The sequence below is a fragment of the Rutidosis leptorrhynchoides genome, chromosome 1 (assembly GCF_046630445.1).
Source record: "Rutidosis leptorrhynchoides isolate AG116_Rl617_1_P2 chromosome 1, CSIRO_AGI_Rlap_v1, whole genome shotgun sequence".
NCBI classification, from domain to species: domain Eukaryota; kingdom Viridiplantae; phylum Streptophyta; class Magnoliopsida; order Asterales; family Asteraceae; genus Rutidosis; species Rutidosis leptorrhynchoides.
In genome coordinates, this window is record NC_092333.1 from 921450 (window position 1) to 941311 (window position 19862).

Genomic DNA, 19862 nt, shown 5'->3' on the forward strand with positions numbered 1-19862 from the left:
CACTTCCAATCTTGTAAGGTGATCATCCAACCTCAAGAAATCTTTGTTTCTTACAGTAGGTTATCATTCTAATACAAGGTAATAATCATATTCAAACTTTGGTTCAATTTCTATAACTATAACAATCTTATTTCAAGTGATGATCTTACTTGAACTTGTTTTCGTGTCATGATTCTGCTTCAAGAACTTCGAGCCATCCAAGGATCCATTGAAGCTAGATCCATTTTTCTCTTTTCCAGTAGGTTTATCCAAGGAACTTAAGGTAGTAATGATGTTCATAACATCATTCAATTCATACATATAAAGCTATCTTATTCGAAGGTTTAAACTTGTAATCACTAGAACATAGTTTAGTTAATTCTAAACTTGTTCGCAAACAAAAATTAATCCTTCTAACTTGACTTTTAAAATCAACTAAACACATGTTCTATATCTATATGATATGCTAACTTAATGATTTAAAACCTGGAAACACGAAAAACACCGTAAAACCGAATTTACGCCGTCGTAGTAACACCGCGGGCTGTTTTGGGTTAGTTAATTAAAAACTATGATAAACTTTGATTTAAAAGTTGTTATTCTGAGAAAATTATTTTTATTATGAACATGAAACTATATCCAAAAATTATGGTTAAACTCAAAGTGGAAGTATGTTTTCTAAAATGGTCATCTAGACGTCGTTCTTTCGACTGAAATGACTACCTTTACAAAAACAACTTGTAACTTATTTTTCCGACTATAAACCTATACTTTTTCTGTTTAGATTCATAAAATAGAGTTCAATATGAAACTATAGCAATTTGATTCACTCAAAACGAATTTAAAATGAAGAAGTTATGGGTAAAACAAGATTGGATAATTTTTCTCATTTTAGCTACGTGAAAATTGGTAACAAATCTATTCCAACCATAACTTAATCAAATTGTATTGCATATTATGTAATCTTGAGATACCATAGACACGTATACAATGTTTCGACCTATCATGTCGACACATCTATATATATTTCGGAACAACCATAGACACTCTATATGTGAATGTTGGAGTTAGCTATACAGGGTTGAGGTTGATTCCAAAATATATTTAGTTTGAGTTGTGATCAATACTGAGATACGTATACACTGGGTCGTGGATTGATTCAAGATAATATTTATCGATTTATTTCTGTACATCTAACTGTGGACAACTAGTTGTAGGTTACTAACGAGGACAGCTGACTTAATAAACTTAAAACATCAAAATATATTAAAAGTGTTGTAAATATATTTTGAACATACTTTGATATATATGTATATATTGTTATAGGTTCGTGAATCAACCAGTGGCCAAGTCTTACTTTCCAACGAAGTAAAAATCTGTGAAAGTGAGTTATAGTCCCACTTTTAAAATCTAATATTTTTGGGATGAGAATACATGCAGGTTTTATAAATGATTTACAAAATAGACACAAGTACGTGAAACTACATTCTATGGTTGAATTATCGAAATCGAATATGCCCCTTGTTATTAAGTCTGGTAATCTAAGAATTAGGGAACAGACACCCTAATTGACGCGAATCCTAAAGATAGATCTATTGGGCTTAACAAACCCCATCCAAAGTACCCGATGCTTTAGTACTTCGAAATTTATATCATATCCGAAGGGTGTCCCGGAATGATGGGGATATTCTTATATATGCATCTTGTTAATGTCGGTTACCAGGTGTTCACCATATGAATGATTTTTATCTCTATGTATGGGATGTGTATTGAAATATGAAATCTTGTGGTCTATTATTATGATTTGATATATATAGGTTAAACCTATAACTCACCAACATTTTTGTTGACGTTTTAAGCATGTTTATTCTCAGATGATTATTAAGAGCTTCCGCTGTCGCATACTTAAATAAGGACGAGATTTGGAGTCCATGCTTGTATGATATTGTGTAAAAACTGCATTCAAGAAACTTATTTTGTTGTAACATATTTGTATTGTAAACCATTATGTAATGGTCGTGTGTAAACAGGATATTTTAGATTATCATTATTTGATAATCTACGTAAAGCTTTTTAAACCTTTATTGATGAAATAAAGGTTATGGTTTGTTTTAAAATGAATGCAGTCTTTGAAAAACGTCTCATATAGAGGTCAAAACCTCGCAACGAAATCAATTAATATGGAACGTTTTTAATCAATAAGAACGGGACATTTCACCGACCGCCTTTAAAGTCCTTAGCTCTTGTTCGAGCTTTCGGGTTTCTTCACGAGGGAAAAATTCGACGATCATTCTCTCTCTCAAATCGGCCCAAGAGAGGGCGTGAGCTTCATCGGTACCCACCGATTGTACATACGTGTTCCACCACGTGAGGGCGATACCGGCAAAGGTGTGGGTGGAATATTTGACCTTGTCTTGGTCTCGACAACCGCTTATGCTAAAGACGGCTTTCGTTTGCTCAAACCATCGGGTGAGCACGACCGGTCCCCCGGTTCCATCAAAAGTGTGAGGTTTGCACCCCATGAAGGATTTGTAGGAGCACCCTTCGTTTGAGTTACCGGCTCCATTGTTGTTGTTGTTGTGGTTGTTGTTATTGTTGGAGGAGTGATCGGCCATGGCCGCTTCCACGGCGGTGGCTATCATTCGTTGTAGAGCTTGTTCGGGAGTCTCATGGCGTGGCACACGACGAGGAGGCATTGTTCCTTCAAAACACAAGAATACCGTTGATTAGTATTCTTAATAATACTAACCGTGATATGGAATAAGGATAGAGAAAAATTTTCCTTGACTCGCCTTAAATTCTTTATGTCATAATGTCAGAATGTTCATATGAGTCACCGTAATATAATCCTGGAAATTATATTACCCTAATTCATATGTGCATTCGACACTAATTCATATAGTCAAGGTGGCGCATCAATTAAATTAAGTAACGTGAGATTAAGATTGAATAAGAATTTGATGTGATAGACGAGTTCGAGTAAAATGCACAAGTAGTCAAGTAATTCCTACTTCAAGTCTATATGTCGGTTGTAGTCTAGACTCACCAATGTACCCTATGACTCGGGGTTGACACCAATGAACTCTAAATCCCTACAACCAACGCTCTGATACCATCTGTAGCGACCCGACCAAATCATGTTTGACGGCGCCGACTACTTCGGTCCCGTAGCGTGGTCATAAGTCTTTATCATGACGTTTGACCAAAATATGTCGCATCTATTTCATAAGTAAAAGGATGTTTCAAGTTTACAAATGTAGTTCAAAGACTAGTTACATTACAATGTTTAACGTACGAATGAAACCTATGCGACACAATTTAAAGTAGTCAAAAGACGCTCCAACTATGCATGTATACTCGACATCCAAGCAAGTATCAAAAAGAGTGCGGAAGCATGTATCAAGTAGCTTTCAAGGACCTGAGAAAACATATAGAAAACTGTCAACGAAAACGTTGGTGAAATCATAGGTGTTTTAGTAAACGTTGCATTTGAACCACAAGATTTAATATAATATGATTATCAAAATCATTTGCATTCCAAAGTTGTTATATTGTTTCGCGGGCACCCAATTATCAAACTTAACTGTTTTGCACCCTTTGCGTAGTGTTAGAACATACACTAGACCCGAAAATATATTTCATCCGCTAACGGTAGCGAACCGTCCGAATGAGGCTCGTCAAGCCCATGTGATCACATAATATAAGTTCACGTTTACACCCTGCAAGTGTAACTAATGATAATTGAATTGAGGCTTTTTGTTCAAACCCGTACATGGAATGTTCGTTTTCGTACTTGTGTTCAATGTATAAAAGTATGATACGTATATGTTTCTCATCCCATAGTTTAAAGCATAAAAGTTGTTTGAAAGATGGGATATGATCTCACCTTGAGTGCACGTATGAAAAGTACTTCACAAAGTAACGTGTGCGAAGGATAGTGCTAGTCTTGACCTAAACAAATAGGTCGTATCAATAATGGTAAACACGATAGGTCAAAGATGTTCAATTAGTCCTACGGCTCGTTACGACTCGATTATGTAGCATGTGAAATCAAATTGTCAAGTTTCATGCAAGATACAAGTATAGAAACAAGTTAGGAAGGTTGCATAATCATTTGGTTAAGTTTGACAAAAAGTCAAACTTTGGTCGGTCAAAGTCAACGAAAAAGTCAACACGTTCGGGTCGGGTCCCGAACTATTTTTCTGAGGTTTTTAATCATGTATGAGCATGTTAGAACAAGTTACGTGTGAATCGGAGGTGCGTAGCATAGCAAACATTATTCAAAAATTGACAAAGTTGGACAGACCACTTTGGCGCGCCGCGCGGGTATATGGCTTGCCGCGCCATTACCTGTGCAGAGAATTCTGGCAGTTTTTAAGTTTTATGCACGACCCTAACTTCAACCAATCACCATTTATGACTCGCAAACAACCAAAGTATGTATCTTATATCATCGGAAAGGTATTTTGACAAGGAAAACAACTAAATACATTTCATCCATCACATTTACTTTTACAACAACCAAAACCACATTAAATAGTTAACAACCAAAGTATGTATCTTAAAAAGCGTATTAACGAGGGATGTCATAATCATATAACGGACTTTAAATAGTTAAACGGAAAAGTAAACGGAAAAATGCGGGATGTTACACACACACACACACAAATTTCTTTTCTCAACTCACTCTTCCTTCAACTAGATATCAATATTTAAATAGGAATACAAACTTTTTCCATCAAAAATACACATCGAGGATAGAAAATTTACAAGTGGATAACATGATACCGATTAGAGTATCAAAGTTAAGGAATGGTGAGCACCCTCAAGTCTCCCTATTGTTCTGCCTTCGCTTTTAGTGATGTTTGGGTATATGTCAATATACTTATACTATGGATATTACCAAATGGCTTATAGGTTAGCGATATTAAGTCTCGCCGTGAATATACTGGTGTATTAATTCGTGTTAGATGTCTGCCTTGTCGTTATAAAACATATATATTATATATTATCTTTCTTATCTATAATAAGAAAACTATTATGACATCATTAGGTATCAAAAAAAAAACTCACGTGTAAAAAGCTCCACCATTAGATCTCTTTTTTTAATTTTAATCCTATCCATTTAAATACAGAATGGTGTCATTGTAAGGGAGATGATATATCCACCTTTCATTTTACTTCTTCCACTCAAAATTCCTAAATTGCCATTAATGATAAACTTTCTAAGATTCTACTCGGTAGTTATCGAGACTAATTACCCTCTCACCCTTATTATTACGAAAAAAATTATGTTATCGATACAAAGTAACTACCATCAACGTGGTACAGTTATCTTCTGATGGAAGTGGTACAGTTAACTCAAAAAAAAAATAATAATAATAAATAAATAAAAATAAAAACGGTCTTTCTCTGGTCAAACCCAACTATGTCTGTAATTAGGCTTCCAAAGTAACGAATTATAACCAGATCAATTCAATATGTTGGCAAGGCAATCTCAAGGGTTTATCTAATATGGAATTTCGATCTTCATGATTGAAGATGAATTTTCGACTCGAGATGAATACCCTACTCAAATCCGCTGCACAGTCAAAATACTTGGTCTGATATTTTTGTACAAATCATTCATTAATGCGTTAACTTCAATCTTTATTTAGCTCTAAGCCTCTAATCCACAATCACACATTCACATTCAGTCTGATGTTTTTTTTGTTGTGATGTTGCTACGTTACAAAAATACGCAGTAAAGATACCAGACGCAAGCTGGGTTCGCAAAATCGTTATCGCTAATTTTTTTATTTTGATTTGATGCTTCCGTTTTAGTTTGTACTAAAATGAATTATGTACCAAATTATTGAAATTATAGTCGTGTTTGTTGAATGTTGATCAAGTATTGATCTGTTAAAGATCAAATGCTTTTTGGTTGATTTTCAATAATAACCAATTAAAAGCTATAAAAAAATCCATGAAAGCTACGTTGGTTTGAAGAAACTGGACGATGAAGGTTTTTATTGGGTGTATTCCTAATCTTGAAGGTATAATTTAGTATAACTTTCATTCATTTAGTTTGAAGTGTTTATATGCTACTTTCTACTGCTATTCAATGTTATGTTGATGATTATTATTTGTGTTAATTGGTATTTGTCACAATCTTATTAACCTGATTTTGAATTCAAATCTGTAATGGGCGTAGTCGAAAATGTGGTTTGTTACATTTTGGTTTGTTTTGTTAATCAGTGGATTAACGAATCGTCGAATATAACGAGACTACCGAAAAGCCTCATTATATTGAAGATGGCCATTGGATTTATGTGTATTGGTTTGTTCATACTCCTCCCCTGTTGGTTTGTCCTACATTTGGGTTATAAGTGTATTGAATGGTGACAAAATCGATTTGATAATTTTAGGTTTGGTAGTTTTATTCATAAATTTAGGATTCATAAATTATGTATAATGTTTTTGTAATTGTTACTCTTGATTCTCTCACCTATAAAGTTATGATCATTTTGAACAATAATAGTAATTGTTGCTCAACCTGAGTAGGCATTGCAGTTCCTGGTAGAGTTCGAGCTGCACTAAAATCAGACCTTAAAATGCTGAAGAATCTGTAGAAGTTTTAGTCATTTAGGTTATTATTTTCAGTTGCTATTGTTGTATGTATGAGTTGGGTTTTGAAACATTTCAGAACATCTAAGAAAGAAAGATCAATAAGCATTGTTACATTATGTGACAACACTACATCACTTAGTGTAATCAGTTGGGTTTTGAAACTGTGTGTTATTGGGTATAGTAGATATGTGTAACGGGTTGCATCTGTTGTTGTGTTACTTTTTTATTTTTAGCACACTTAGCCTTATGTCTTGTACTGCAATTCGCGTAATTCCAGTTTCACACTTATTTTTTGCTTCTCATACTATAGTCTGAGAAGGTTTTATGGTAAATGTTTTCTTTATTGTAAGATAGTTTGATGCATTTATTGGTAGGATAAATATTGCAAGTTATTTTGTAAGGCTTATTCATGATATTAATGATCTATACCATTCTACATACTATGTCGTACCTATGGATTTACCAGCAATATAGTAATCTGGCTTTATTGGATTTACCAGCAATATGGTACTCTGGCTCTATAGGATCTACCGGGACTGATTATAGAAAAAGGCTCAAATCACTGCAGATATGTTACTCGAGTATGGCGCAATCATGGGGTTCTTTCCTTTAGTCCTGTAAAAGTAAGCTAACTTGCACCTCCTGCCAAGTTTGTTCAAAAAATAGTCTGAAAGCATTGTACATGGGTCTTGTCAATTTGTCAATGTATTGTTCAAAATATTGTTTGTTTATGCTCCATTTATAAACTTTTGTTAATGTTTTTGAACCTGATCATGTATCTTATTAACACAACAACAACAACAACAAAACCCAATACCACATAAGTGGTGTATGGGGAGGTGAGATGTAGACAATCCTTCCCCTATCCGAGAATAAAGTCATTTATCCACCTAGAGTGAAAACACTCAAAAGATGATAAAATCATCCCTCTCTCTATTCGACGGATAGAGAGATTGCTTTCGAGTGGACCTCCGGCCAATAAGTAGGAAAAAGTTTTTAAAAAAATAAAATAAAATAAAAAATAAAATTGAGACGCCATGAAAATGGTAAAATCAAATTTCCATGGGTTTTAAATCATGGCTGAAATTTAATTTAGGCTCTAAGAGTCAGTCAAGTCGCTAATAAATCGACGCTTGCTGTTGACTCAATAACTAGAGCCCAATGTATCTTATTAAGTTTATGATATATCCATTGGTTTGAATTTTAGTAGTCATCATTGAATTGTTAACATTATTATTACTATGTAGTAGTCAAATGTCTAATGTTATGTTATTGGGGATTTGTTTGGAAAATCTAAAGATCTGTTGCAGATGTCAACAAAGTCGGCTTGTGATATTGCCTTGGTATAAAATGTCAAAACATGTTTATACATGTTAGACTGTTTGGGGTCAAGTGTGTAAAGAATGAGTTGTGTTAATATATGGTATGGTATGAAAGTGATCATTGTTTCTAGCCATCACACAATAATTTGTTATTATAGACGACATAAATATGCTTGAATGCCAATTTTTTGAGTTTATGTGTTATTGAATAATGACAACACAAGTATTAAATTGTAGGTTTGACCTTATCAGGTCAAGTGGCCCAATGATCAATAACTGTGTGTACTCAAACTTGGGTTAATCACCCTACTATGTATAATACATTGTAGTATATATAAACATTAACCAGTTGTTGGTAATCACGTCTTCACCCTTGACCTTTTTTATGTGTATCTTTTGAATCAAAAGTTTACCTACTAGCAAACGCGGTGTAATTCTTTCGTTTATAACTTGTCACAATTCATACTCATTTACTTTGTGTGTCTAATTTTAATGTTCTTGATATTTATTATTCAACATATATTGCACTACTATTACAGTATTACTTATATCAATAGCATAAATAACTTATTAAAAATATTTTTAGAATGATGGATGATAGAATACTCGCGAATGCGCGGGTTATAAACTAGTATTATGGATATTAGATTATCATCTCATGAGAACAATTAATAACTAATTTCAATTACCTAAGATCAATTTCTCAAGATATTATATGTTGAAATTATCCGCTGCTTTTATAAAAAGTATGAAAGTTTGAATGAATTTCACAGTATATTGACACACATATTTCAGTTTCACGGTATCATCTCCCGAGAACAATTCATAATCATAGATGGATAGATTATATGCCAACCGCAGATCTTATTTGTACAACCACCAAATATAGAATTTTTATAATAGAGTATTTCTCTATCTTCTGTCAACCATTCAATCAAAACCAACCATCCCAACTGTAAAGACCAAAAATGGCGGGTGCGGTTGTTATGATTACAAGACTAATTCATCTCAATCATCGTCGCCAAACCCTGAAACCCAAATCCCTATCATCATCATCATCATCATCATCATCATCATCACTAATACTTTTATCTCACCATCATCAATTCATCAAGTTTCCCTCTTTTGGTCCACCTTCCACCACTATGTCTGTTTCGGCCGTCACTCCAACCACCAACCTACCACCACCACTTGTTCAACACAACCCCCAAGGTACCCTTGTTTATTTCTTTCTTTCTTTATTTGTTTCTTTTACCTCAGACTTTTCACCTTTATTTCCTTTAATTATTCAATAATTCAAGATTGATTGATAATTCATCCTAACTTCCTAGTACTAGCTTTATTATAGATTGATTGACTAATATGTGGGATGTTTGTATTGTGGGTGTTGTGAAAAAAAAAAAAAAAAAAAAAAAAAAAAAAAAAAAAAAAAAATAGGTTGTTGGTCAGAATTCGCTAATAATGTTTCTGGGGAATGGGATGGTTTTGGAGCTGATTTTAGTGTTGATGGTAACCCCATTGAGCTTCCTGAAAACGTAGTACCTAATGCTTATCGAGAATGGGAGGTTCAAGTCTTCGATTGGCAGACTCAGTGCCCAACTCTTGCACAACCCAATAACTCATCCCTCATCTACAAGTTAGTTAAACTGCTTCCTACTGTTGGTTGTGAAGCCGATGCAGCCACACGATATACTATAGATGAGAGGATCATAGGAGGTGTAGATAACATGGTTTCTTCATTTGCTTATCATCCCACTGGATCTTACACTGCTGTTTGGGACTCAACACCAAATAGAACTTCTTCTTCTACTTCTTTCACGAAACTACTTGAATTAGAGCATTGTTTGATCAATCCTAACGATAAAGAATCACGGGTTAGGATTGTTCAAATTGTGGGTGTTGAAGACAACCAGAACCACAAGAAGATAGTGTTGAAAAACATCAAAGTGTTTGTTGAGCAATGGTATGGCCCTTTCAGAAACGGGGAACAACTAGGTGGGTGTGCAATACGTGATTCTGCTTTTGCTTCCACACAAGCTCTTTGTGGTTCACAAGTGTCAGGCGTCTGGGAAGTTTCAAACTCTATAGCTACCTTCCAAGACGACTCTCCCATTGTGAGTTACTGAGTTTATTTATTTAGCTTAATTAATTACATCATGTTGAATGTTTACTTTCTTGATATATTTATATATAATGTGGGGATGATGCATGCTTTGATTAGCAATCACTTCATTTCATCTAATAATTTTGACAGGCCATTCTTCAACAACTTGTGACAGTTGATGGTATACACAAGGAAGTAAGAGACCAACAGAATTTGGTATTGCTTCCAAAAAACTTGTGGAGCTCAATACAATACGACGGAGAGCAAACTTGCTGTCAAGTTGGATGGTTGTTGGAACCAGGGCGTGCTATTACATCAAGCTGCATCTTTTCAGGAAATGCCAAGTTAAAAGTAACTAACTAATCCTTCCCTTCAAATCATCAAATTTGTTCTTTCTTTCTTTCATTTCTACAATAAATAAATAATGATGACTTTTCAATAAACATGTAAGCACGCATCTGGTTTCTTTTCTTTTGCAGGAAATTGTAACTTCATCCGAAACTGCAACTCCTGGACCAGCAGAACTGTAGCACTCTCGATTATGACTCAATTTTTCTTGATGGAGGGAGATTGGCGTCTGTTAGGTTTGCATGTAATACTAGCTAGATTTTGGAGCTGTAATTGCAATCTGAAGAAATTTCTTAAAATAAGCATATAGAACACCAAACATGTTGAATTATATGGAACTCTCTCTCTCTCTCTCTCTCTCTCTCTCTCTCTCTCTCTCTCTCTCTCTTTTCTTTTCTTTTTTTCTCTTTTTCTCATGTCTGTAAGTAGGGGTGTTCATCGGTTCGGTTTTCGGTTTGTTCGGTTTATTCGGTTCGGTGTATTCGGTTTTGAAATTTTTTTAGGCAAAACCGAAAACCGAACCGAAAACCGAATTCAAAGTTAAAACCGAACCAAACCGAAAACCGAATTCAAATTCGGATTCGGTTCGGTTTTCGGTTAAAACCAAATATTATGAAAAAACTGAGAACTTTGGTAGTTTAATTGTAGCGTTACTGATGTCTTAGTTATTTATATCCTAAAACACTGACGTATTATTAAATTATCAAGAATTCGATGATGATGATTTATTAATATTTATAGCTTAATTATGACGTTTACTGCTTCTCTTATTAAGAATAAGAACATAATAATTTAAGTAACATAATTATAATGTGAGCTACCAAATCTTCATATGGGTGAGAATATATTTTATTGATTGGATTCCAAATTATAATGAAACTAAAACATAAATATACAAATTAAATATATAAAAATTTTGAATTCGGTTTTGAAATCGGTTTTCGGTTAAACCGAATTCAGAATTTTCAAAACCGAAAACCGAATTCAAATTCGGTTTCGGTTTGACGCGATCCGAAAATCATTTATCAAATTCGGTTTGGTTTTTTTCCGGTTTGGTTTCGGTTTGGTTTTCGGGTTCCACGGTTTCAAACCAAATACTGACCACCCCTATCTGTAAGATAAATCATATATATGAATTACTGAAACACAAGAAGAATGGGCATAAAGTTTAAGTGAAAGTTACTACTTAAATCAAACAGGTACAACTTACAAGAATAAATAAATTATGCACTCGTTGAAAGTTCTTACAACAACTTGAGAAACAATACACCAACTTAAAACAAAAACACACGTTCAAGCATAAACATCCACAGCTTTCGAATCAGTTGTCCTACTCCTCCTATTATCGTCCTGCCACTCAATCTGCAACATACATGTATATATGAGTCGCATGCTGTGTTGTTTATATACAAGTTTGTTTCAAGAACAAAAGAAGCCACATACCTGTAGACGGTAGTAATGTTTATATAAAATTACAAGAGAGCCCCTGGTGCGTCTCTCATGCTCATATTCAGACTGTTGCGCATTGTTCTTCTTCCAACTCCTGCATTTCCTTTCGTCATCATGGCCACAAATTCCCCATAGTCAATCCTTCCATCCTGTATCATAATAAACAAACCCATCAATCAATCATTTCATATTTTCTTTTTCTTTTTCTTAAATAGATAGAATAGATAAATATAATAATCGAGTTCAAAGTAATACTACAAGTATTATTACATTCGGAGTGACTTACGTTATCTTGGTCAACTTCTTTGATGATATCCTCCACAAGAAAATCAGTCATATTGTGATCTGCACAAGCTTGCTGAAGTTCATCAACCGTTATATATCCACTTCCATCTTTGTCAAAATACCGGAATGCAGCCACAAGGTGTTCCTCTCTTTCGAGCTTGTTCAGATGAATAGTAGCAGCTACAAATTCCCCATAATCAATTGTCCCACTGTTATCTACATCAGCCTGAGGAACATCCACATGACGCATCAGCAGATTAAATACATGAACAATTTCATGGCCTAAGTAAGAAACGATCAACCTTACCGCATCCATAAGGTCACGTATCTCTATATCTTTTAATGTGGAACCAAACTTTCTTAAACCAGCTTTCAGTTCATCAAATGTTATTGCACCACTGTTATCAGTATCCATTGCCTTAAACATTTCCCTCAGACCAGCTATTTCCTCTTCGGACAGGCTTTCGGCTATAACCTGGACCCAAACAAGAAAATATTAAAGATTAATGTTGCATAAAGCAAATACTATCTTTCAGTCATGCAAGTGAATCATTCATCCAATCCAGTGTAGAAAAATCAGATCATTAGAATAATAATATGAACTTACCCGCAAAGCCATTTTCTTCAACTTATTCATTGCAGAGAACTGCTTTAAACGAGAAAGAACAGCTGGATCCAGTGCTCTATCAGGAGCAACACCATTTTCACAAATCCAAGGATGACCTGCAATATTCATTCAGATAATTTTATTTTTAACTTTTACAATCATGATGGTAACAAATACTAATAATAATTTTTGAATCAAAAGAAGCACACAAGACATTATAAAAATAGTATAGTACTCCATAGAAGTAATATAAAATGATTATCAAAACAAGTAGGGAGGGAGAACATACAGAGAACTTCATGAGCAGTTAAGCGATCTGAAGGCCGAGAGCACAACATCTTGCGAATTAGATCCTTTGCACTGTCAGATATAAGGGGCCATGGGTCTGAATCAAAGTCTATGTATCCCTTCAAAACTGCGTCAAATATCCCCTGTTGTGTTTCTACAACAAATTGATTAATAAAATTAATAAATTTAAAATTATTCAGATTCAGATTAATGATGAATAATAGATAGACAAGTAAAACTGGTGGGACCCCATTCAATACATACATACATACGTACCAGCCCAAAACGGAGGCACACCACTGAGTAGTATGTAAAGTATCACCCCTGCAGTCCATACATCTGCTTCTGGACCATAATGCTTCAAAAGTACTTCAGGTGCCACATAATACGGGCTTCCTACCACGTCTGTGAAAATTTGACCTGAAAAGAAACGAGAATAAGCAAATTTTCTTTTTAAGATAATAAAAAATAAAAAATAAAAAAAAATGGTAAACAAGAATATACCTACCTGGTTTGAAGAAAACAGATAGTCCAAAATCAATGGCCTTGAGGGAGAAATCATCATCTTTGTTAACCAACAAGAAATTTTCTGGTTTTAAATCTCTGTGCATAACCCCAAGGGAGTGGCATGCTTCAACAACACCAACAATGATTTTTGTGAGCTCAGCAGCCTTCCTCTCACTATAATGTCCTCTCTGTATGATCCTGTCAAACAATTCTCCTCCATTGCAGACTTCCATAACAATATGAACGTACAATTGATCCTCATACGCACCCTTAATCGTCACTATGTTCTTGTGTCCTGCCAAATGGTGCATTATCTGAATCTCTCTCCTAACATCCTCCAAATCCTCTTTCGAGATCAACTTACGTTTTGATATCGATTTACAAGCATAATCTATTCCAGTTGCAATCTCAGTGCACAAATACGTAGTACCGAATTGACCCTGTCCTAACTTTTGACCTAACGTGTACACATCACGAATGTTTTCGGTCTTATGACCAAGAACGTAATAAGCTTGATTCGAACGGCTCATGGTATTGTTATCTTTCTTGGGAACAACAGGTAGTAGGGTGGGTTTGGGATCCTTTGAATATTCTTGGGCTATAAGTTGTTGAGATATTAAACTAGTGGGTGAGTTGTAATCCAAAGAGGAGTTGTTAGATAAAACGGAAGATGGATTTTGATCTTCAGGCTTATTAATTAAGCCCCCCGGCGTGTCTTTTATTCCAAAAGATCCACGGCATGTATTGCCCATAAAATCAACTGCTTCTCATCAAAATTAAATTTAACTTGCTGCATATACATACATACAAACATACATACATACATACATAATATTAATAATAGTATTAAAGTTTTTTTTAATAAAAGATCTGGTAATAAATCAAACAAGTGATCATGAGTTAGATAGCAAATGTAAACGGACTTGAAATTTACTGATGTCAAACAGAACCCAGCCATATGATTGAACATCAGAATGAACAAAGTAAGAAAAAAATTACATTAATCTTTACAAGTATAGTGTTGCAGATCTATCTAGTAGTAGTAATGAAAGTACCTGATCCTGATGGATGAAGAATATGCTTAGTGGAACTGTGATCAGATTAAGCCACAATATAATATAATGATATAATTGGCGAGTCAGTGTTGAGACAACCATAAATATAAATAAAAATAAAACAATAAAAAAGTGAGTAAATAAATAAAAAAAGAGTAGGAAGGCTCGTATGTTATTGCTGAGAAGGAACACAAGAGGTGGTGGAAGATTGGTGCTGAGTGCTGACCAGCTTACTCCTACTCACCAAACCAATGTCTCTCGTCTGACTTCAATTCCTCTATCCACAACTAATTTACATATGACTACCTCATACTATTGACCAAGTCCCAACTAGTCCACAATTATCAGTCGACTGGGAAGTTTCAAACTCTATATAGCTACCTTCCAAGACTCCGAGTTAGTTTATTTATTTAGCTTAATTAATTACATCATGTTCAATATTCACATTTTTTTTTCTTTTTCATATATTTAACAACCATTTCATTTCATTTAATAATTAATAATTATAATAATTTTGAAAGGCCATTCTTAGAATAAGCATATAGAAGAACACAAACATGTTGAATTATATGGAACTGTCCTCTCTTTCTTTCTTTTTTTCCTCTTTTTCTCATGTCTGTATGGTAAAACATATATATGAATGACCGAAACACAAGAAGAATGGGCATAAAGTTTAGTTGATTGCCAAGTTCCTACTTAGATCAAACAGGTACAACTTACAAGAATAAATAAACTATGCACTCGTTGAAAGTTCTTACAACAACTTGAGAAACAATACACCAATTTAAAACAAAAACACATGCTCAAGCATAAACATCCACGGCTTTCGAATTAATTGTCACACCTCCTATCCCGCCGTTCAATCTGCAACATACATGTATATATGAGTCCCATGCTATGTTGTTTATGTACAAGTTTGTTTCAAGAACAAAAGCCACATACCTGTAGAAAATAGTAATGTTTAAAGAAAATTAGAAGACAGCCCCTGGTGCGTCTCTCATGCTCATATTCAGACTGTTGCGCATTGTTCTTCTTCCAACTCCTGCATTTCCTTTTGTCATCATGGCAACAAATTCCCCATAGTCAATCCTTCCATCCTGTATCATAAACAAACTCATCAATCAATCAATATTTTCTTTTTTAGTTTTTCATAAATAGATAGATAGACATAATCGAGTTCAAAGTAATACTACAAGTATTATTATATTTGGACTTACGTTATCTTGGTCAACTTCTTTGATGATATCCTCCACAAGAAAGTCAGTCATATTGTGATCTGCACAAGCTTGTTGAAGTTCATCAACGGTTATATATCCACTTCCATCTTTGTCAAAATACTGGAATGCGGCCACAAGGTGTTCCTCTCTTTCGAGCTTGTTCAGATGAATAGTAGCAGCTACAAATTCCCCATAATCAATTGTCCCACTGTTGTCTACATCAGCCTGAGGAACATCCACATGACACATCATTAGCAGATTAAATACATGAACAATTTCATGGCGTAAGTAAGAAACAGTCAACCTTACCGCATCCATAAGGTCTCGTATCTCTATATCTTTTAATGTGGAACCAAACTTTCTTAAACCGGCTTTCAGTTCATCAAATGTTATTGCACCACTGTTATCAGTATCCATTGCCTTAAACATTTCCCTCAGACCAGCTATTTCCTCTTCGGACAGGCTTTCGGCTATAACCTGGAACCCAATAAATAAATAATAAATAATATATATATATATATATATATATATATATATATATATATATATATATATATATATATATATATATAGGGGCAGGATCAATGGGGAAGTAACCAATCGGGGGGAAGCAAATTTTTTTTTTTTTTCGTTTTTTTTGGAATTTTTTTTTCCCGGTATCAAGATCATACGAAAATATGAACATTTAGAAGAGACACTTCGTGATGAATGTTATTATTTAGGCGGGAAAACGATCGACAAAAATAACATTCAAGATAATATTGTTCGTGAAGAATATGAACGTTTTTTTTTTTCATGTTTTGTGAAGTAAAATTTAGCCCGATTTAGAGTTTAGTGTTTAGGGTTTAGGGTTTAGAATTTAGCCCGATTTAGTTATTCGGAATCTATTAGGGTTTAGCGTTTAGATTTAGGGTTTAGATTTAGGATTTAGATTGAGTTTTTAACACGAATGGTTTAGAGTTTAGGGTTTGGGGTTTTGGGTTTAGAGACTAAACCCAAAACACCAAACCCTAAAACCTAAACCCTAAACTCTAAATCGGGCTAAATTTTACTTCACAAAACATAAAAATAAAAAAATAAAAACGTTCATATTCTTCACGATCAATATTATCTTGAATGTTATTTTTGTCGATCGTTTTCCCGCCTAAATAATAACATTCATCACGAAGTGTCTTTTTTAAATGTTCATATTTTCGTGTGATCTTGATGCCTGAAAAAAAAAACGAAAAAAAAAAAATTTGCTTCCCACCGCTTCCCCCCGATTGTTTACTTCCCCATTGATCCTGCCCCTATATATATATATATATATATATATATATATATATATATATATATATATTCAAGATTAATGTTTCATAAAGCAAATAAAATCTCTCTCTTTCAGTCATGCAAGATTAATGTTGAACTAATATGAACATACCCGCAAAGCCATTTTCTTCAACTTATTCATTGCAGAGAACTGCTTCAAACGAGAAAGAACGGCTGGATCTAGTGCCCTATCAGGAGCAACACCATTTTCACAAATCCAAGGATGACCTGAAATGAAATATTCATTTCAGATAGTCTTCTTAACTATTATAATCATGATGACGACCTGTAACAGATACTAATACTAATACTATTACTAATAATAATGTTTGAATCAAAAGAAGCACACAGATAAGTGCTCACGGGCATTCTAAAAGTAGTACTCCACAGTATTAGTATTAGTATATGATTATCAAAACAAGTGGGGAGGGAGAACATACAGAGAACTTCATGAGCAGTTAAGCGATCTGAAGGCCGAGAGCACAACATCTTGCGAATCAGATCCTTTGCACTGTCGGATATAAGGGGCCACGGGTCTGAATCAAAATCTATGTATCCCTTCAAAACTGCGTCAAATATCCCCTGTTGTGTTTCTGCAACAAATTAATTAACTAATAAATAAAATATATTTATATTATTTTCAGGTTTTTGATGATAAAAATATAGACAAGTAAGTAAACTGCTGCGACCCCACTTAATACATACTGTATGTAACATACATACATACATACCAGCCCAAAATGGAGGCACACCACTGAGTAGTATGTAAAGTATCACCCCTGCAGTCCATACATCTGCTTCTGGACCATAATGCTTCAAAAGTACTTCAGGTGCCACATAATACGGGCTTCCTACCACATCTGTGAAAATTTGACCTGAAAACAAACGAGGATAAGCAAAATTTATTTAGTACATCATGAATTTGCTGCAATTTATTTATATTATAGTTTAAACTTTATTTAGCTTTATTGATATAAAAAAAAAAAAAAAATGGTAGATGTACCTACCTGGCTTGAAGAAAACAGATAGTCCAAAATCAATGGCCTTAAGGGAGAAATCATCATCTTTGTTAACCAACAAGAAATTTTCTGGTTTTAAATCTCTGTGCATAACCCCAAGGGAGTGGCATGCTTCAACAACACCAACAATGATTTTTGTGAGCTCAGCAGCCTTCCTCTCACTATAATGTCCTCTCTGTATGATCCTGTCAAACAATTCTCCTCCATTGCAGACTTCCATAACAATATGAACGTACAATTGATCCTCATACGCACCCTTAATCGTCACTATGTTCTTGTGTCCTGCCAAATGGTGCATTATCTGAATCTCTCTCCTAACATCCTCCAAATCCTCTTTCGAGATCAACTTACGTTTTGATATTGATTTACAAGCATAATCTATTCCCGTTGCAATCTCGGTGCACAAATACGTAGTACCGAATTGACCCTGTCCTAACTTTTGACCTAACGTGTACACATCACGAATGTTTTCAGTCTTATGACCAAGAACGTAATAAGCTTGATTCGAACGGCTCATGGTATTGTTATCTTTCTTGAGAACAACAGGTAGTAGGGTGGGTTTGGGATCCTTTGAATATTCTTGGGCTATAAGTTGTTGAGATATTAAACTAGTGGGTGAGTTGTAATCCAAAGAGTTGTTGTTAGATAAAACGGAAGATGGATTTTGATCTTCAGGCTTATTAATTAAGCCCCCCGGTGTGTCTTTTATTCCAAAAGATCCACGGCATGTATTGCCCATAAAATCAACTGCTTCTCATCAAAATTAATTTAATTTGCTGCACACACATAATACATACATAATATTAATTATAGTATTAAAGTTGTTTTAATAAAAGATCTGGTGATAAATCAAACAAGTGATCTTGAGTTTAGCTAATGAAACTGAAAGAAAAAATGTTGTAAACGGAATATAAAGACTTGATATTTACTGATGACAAACAGAACCCGGCCATATGATAAACACATCAAAATGAACAAAGTAAAACAGTTAGATGAATCCTTACAAGTATAGAGTTGCAGATCTATCTAGTAGTAACTAAAGTACCTGAGATCCTGATGGATGAAGAATATACTTAGTGGAACTGTGATCAGAAGAAGATGATTGAGCCTCAATATGATGATATAATTGGTGAGTCAGTGTTGACAACCATAAAACAATATATAATAATAATAAATAAATAAATATAAAAGAATAGGAAGGCTCGTATGTTATTGCTATGAAGGAACAGAAGAGGTAGTGGTGGTGGAAGATAAGTGTCGAGTGCGGACCAGCCTACGCCTACTCACAAAACCCATGTCTCTCGTCTGACTTCAATTCTTCTATCCACAACTAATTTACATATTACTACCTCATACTATTGACTAAATCCCCACTAGTCCAAACTTTACTAACAAAGTACTCCGCAGTAACTATCAAATCTATTATCTATAATCTATCTATTATCTATTATCTATTATATTATATTATATATGCTATGAAAATGGCAATGGAATGACATCACTTCTTAATATTTACCTTAGCTTACAAAAATAAGAGGGACACATGGCACTTTTCTAAACCTCATGCTTACATCATCCATTTAATTTAATTAAATTAATTTTTTTAAAGAATGTAATATGGAGTATTCTAAATTAATTCTAACTAGTTTAAGACCCGCGAATTCGCGGGATTATGAAAAAAAATATTTTAATGGAGTTATTGCTTTAAAGAAGTATATGTATATAGTTGGTATACATACAATATGCGATATATGATACGTTGAAC

General features: G+C 34.2%; 3 protein-coding genes and 1 long non-coding RNA gene across 9 annotated transcripts; 2 read left to right on the top strand and 2 right to left on the bottom strand.

The window, feature by feature from the left end:
• The first annotated feature begins 4562 nt into the window (after positions 1–4562).
• LOC139855194 (uncharacterized) lies at positions 4563–7359 on the top strand. Its single transcript, XR_011761385.1, has 2 exons — positions 4563–6014; positions 7089–7359. It is a non-coding gene; the product is annotated as an uncharacterized lncRNA (long non-coding RNA).
• A 1472-nt stretch (positions 7360–8831) lies between these two features.
• On the top strand, positions 8832–11004 carry LOC139886381 (uncharacterized). Of its 2 annotated transcripts, none has more exons than XM_071870166.1 (4): positions 8832–9122; positions 9348–10024; positions 10165–10365; positions 10494–11004. In XM_071870166.1, the coding sequence occupies exons 1-4, from the start codon at positions 8879–8881 to the stop codon at positions 10542–10544; spliced, it is 1173 nt and encodes a 390-aa protein (XP_071726267.1). In that variant the 5' UTR covers positions 8832–8878; the 3' UTR covers positions 10545–11004. The 2 variants fall into 2 exon arrangements, with proteins under 2 accessions (XP_071726267.1, XP_071726268.1); XM_071870167.1 differs by having other exon boundaries at positions 9582–10024.
• Positions 11005–11524: 520 nt separating this feature from the next.
• LOC139886380 (calcium-dependent protein kinase 26) lies at positions 11525–14767 on the bottom strand. 4 transcript variants are annotated; one of them, XM_071870165.1, is made up of 9 exons: positions 14554–14758; positions 13500–14288; positions 13268–13411; positions 12993–13145; positions 12704–12819; positions 12404–12571; positions 12098–12322; positions 11806–11960; positions 11525–11724 (listed from the first exon to the last, which is right to left on the bottom strand). In XM_071870165.1, exons 2-8 carry the CDS (start codon positions 14248–14250, stop codon positions 11835–11837), a joined length of 1683 nt encoding a protein of 560 aa, XP_071726266.1. In that variant the 5' UTR covers positions 14251–14288; positions 14554–14758; the 3' UTR covers positions 11525–11724; positions 11806–11834. The 4 variants fall into 4 exon arrangements, with proteins under 4 accessions (XP_071726266.1, XP_071726265.1, XP_071726263.1 ...); XM_071870164.1 differs by having other exon boundaries at positions 12098–12571; positions 13500–14258; positions 14554–14767; XM_071870162.1 differs by having other exon boundaries at positions 12098–12571; positions 14554–14767.
• A 447-nt stretch (positions 14768–15214) lies between these two features.
• Positions 15215–19338, bottom strand: LOC139886382 (calcium-dependent protein kinase 26-like). 2 transcript variants are annotated; one of them, XM_071870169.1, is made up of 9 exons: positions 19143–19333; positions 18086–18873; positions 17810–17953; positions 17519–17671; positions 17191–17306; positions 16080–16247; positions 15771–15995; positions 15496–15650; positions 15215–15417 (listed from the first exon to the last, which is right to left on the bottom strand). In XM_071870169.1, the coding sequence occupies exons 2-8, from the start codon at positions 18834–18836 to the stop codon at positions 15525–15527; spliced, it is 1683 nt and encodes a 560-aa protein (XP_071726270.1). In that variant the 5' UTR covers positions 18837–18873; positions 19143–19333; the 3' UTR covers positions 15215–15417; positions 15496–15524. The 2 variants fall into 2 exon arrangements, with proteins under 2 accessions (XP_071726270.1, XP_071726269.1); XM_071870168.1 differs by having other exon boundaries at positions 15771–16247; positions 19143–19338.
• Positions 19339–19862: the final 524 nt, after the last annotated feature.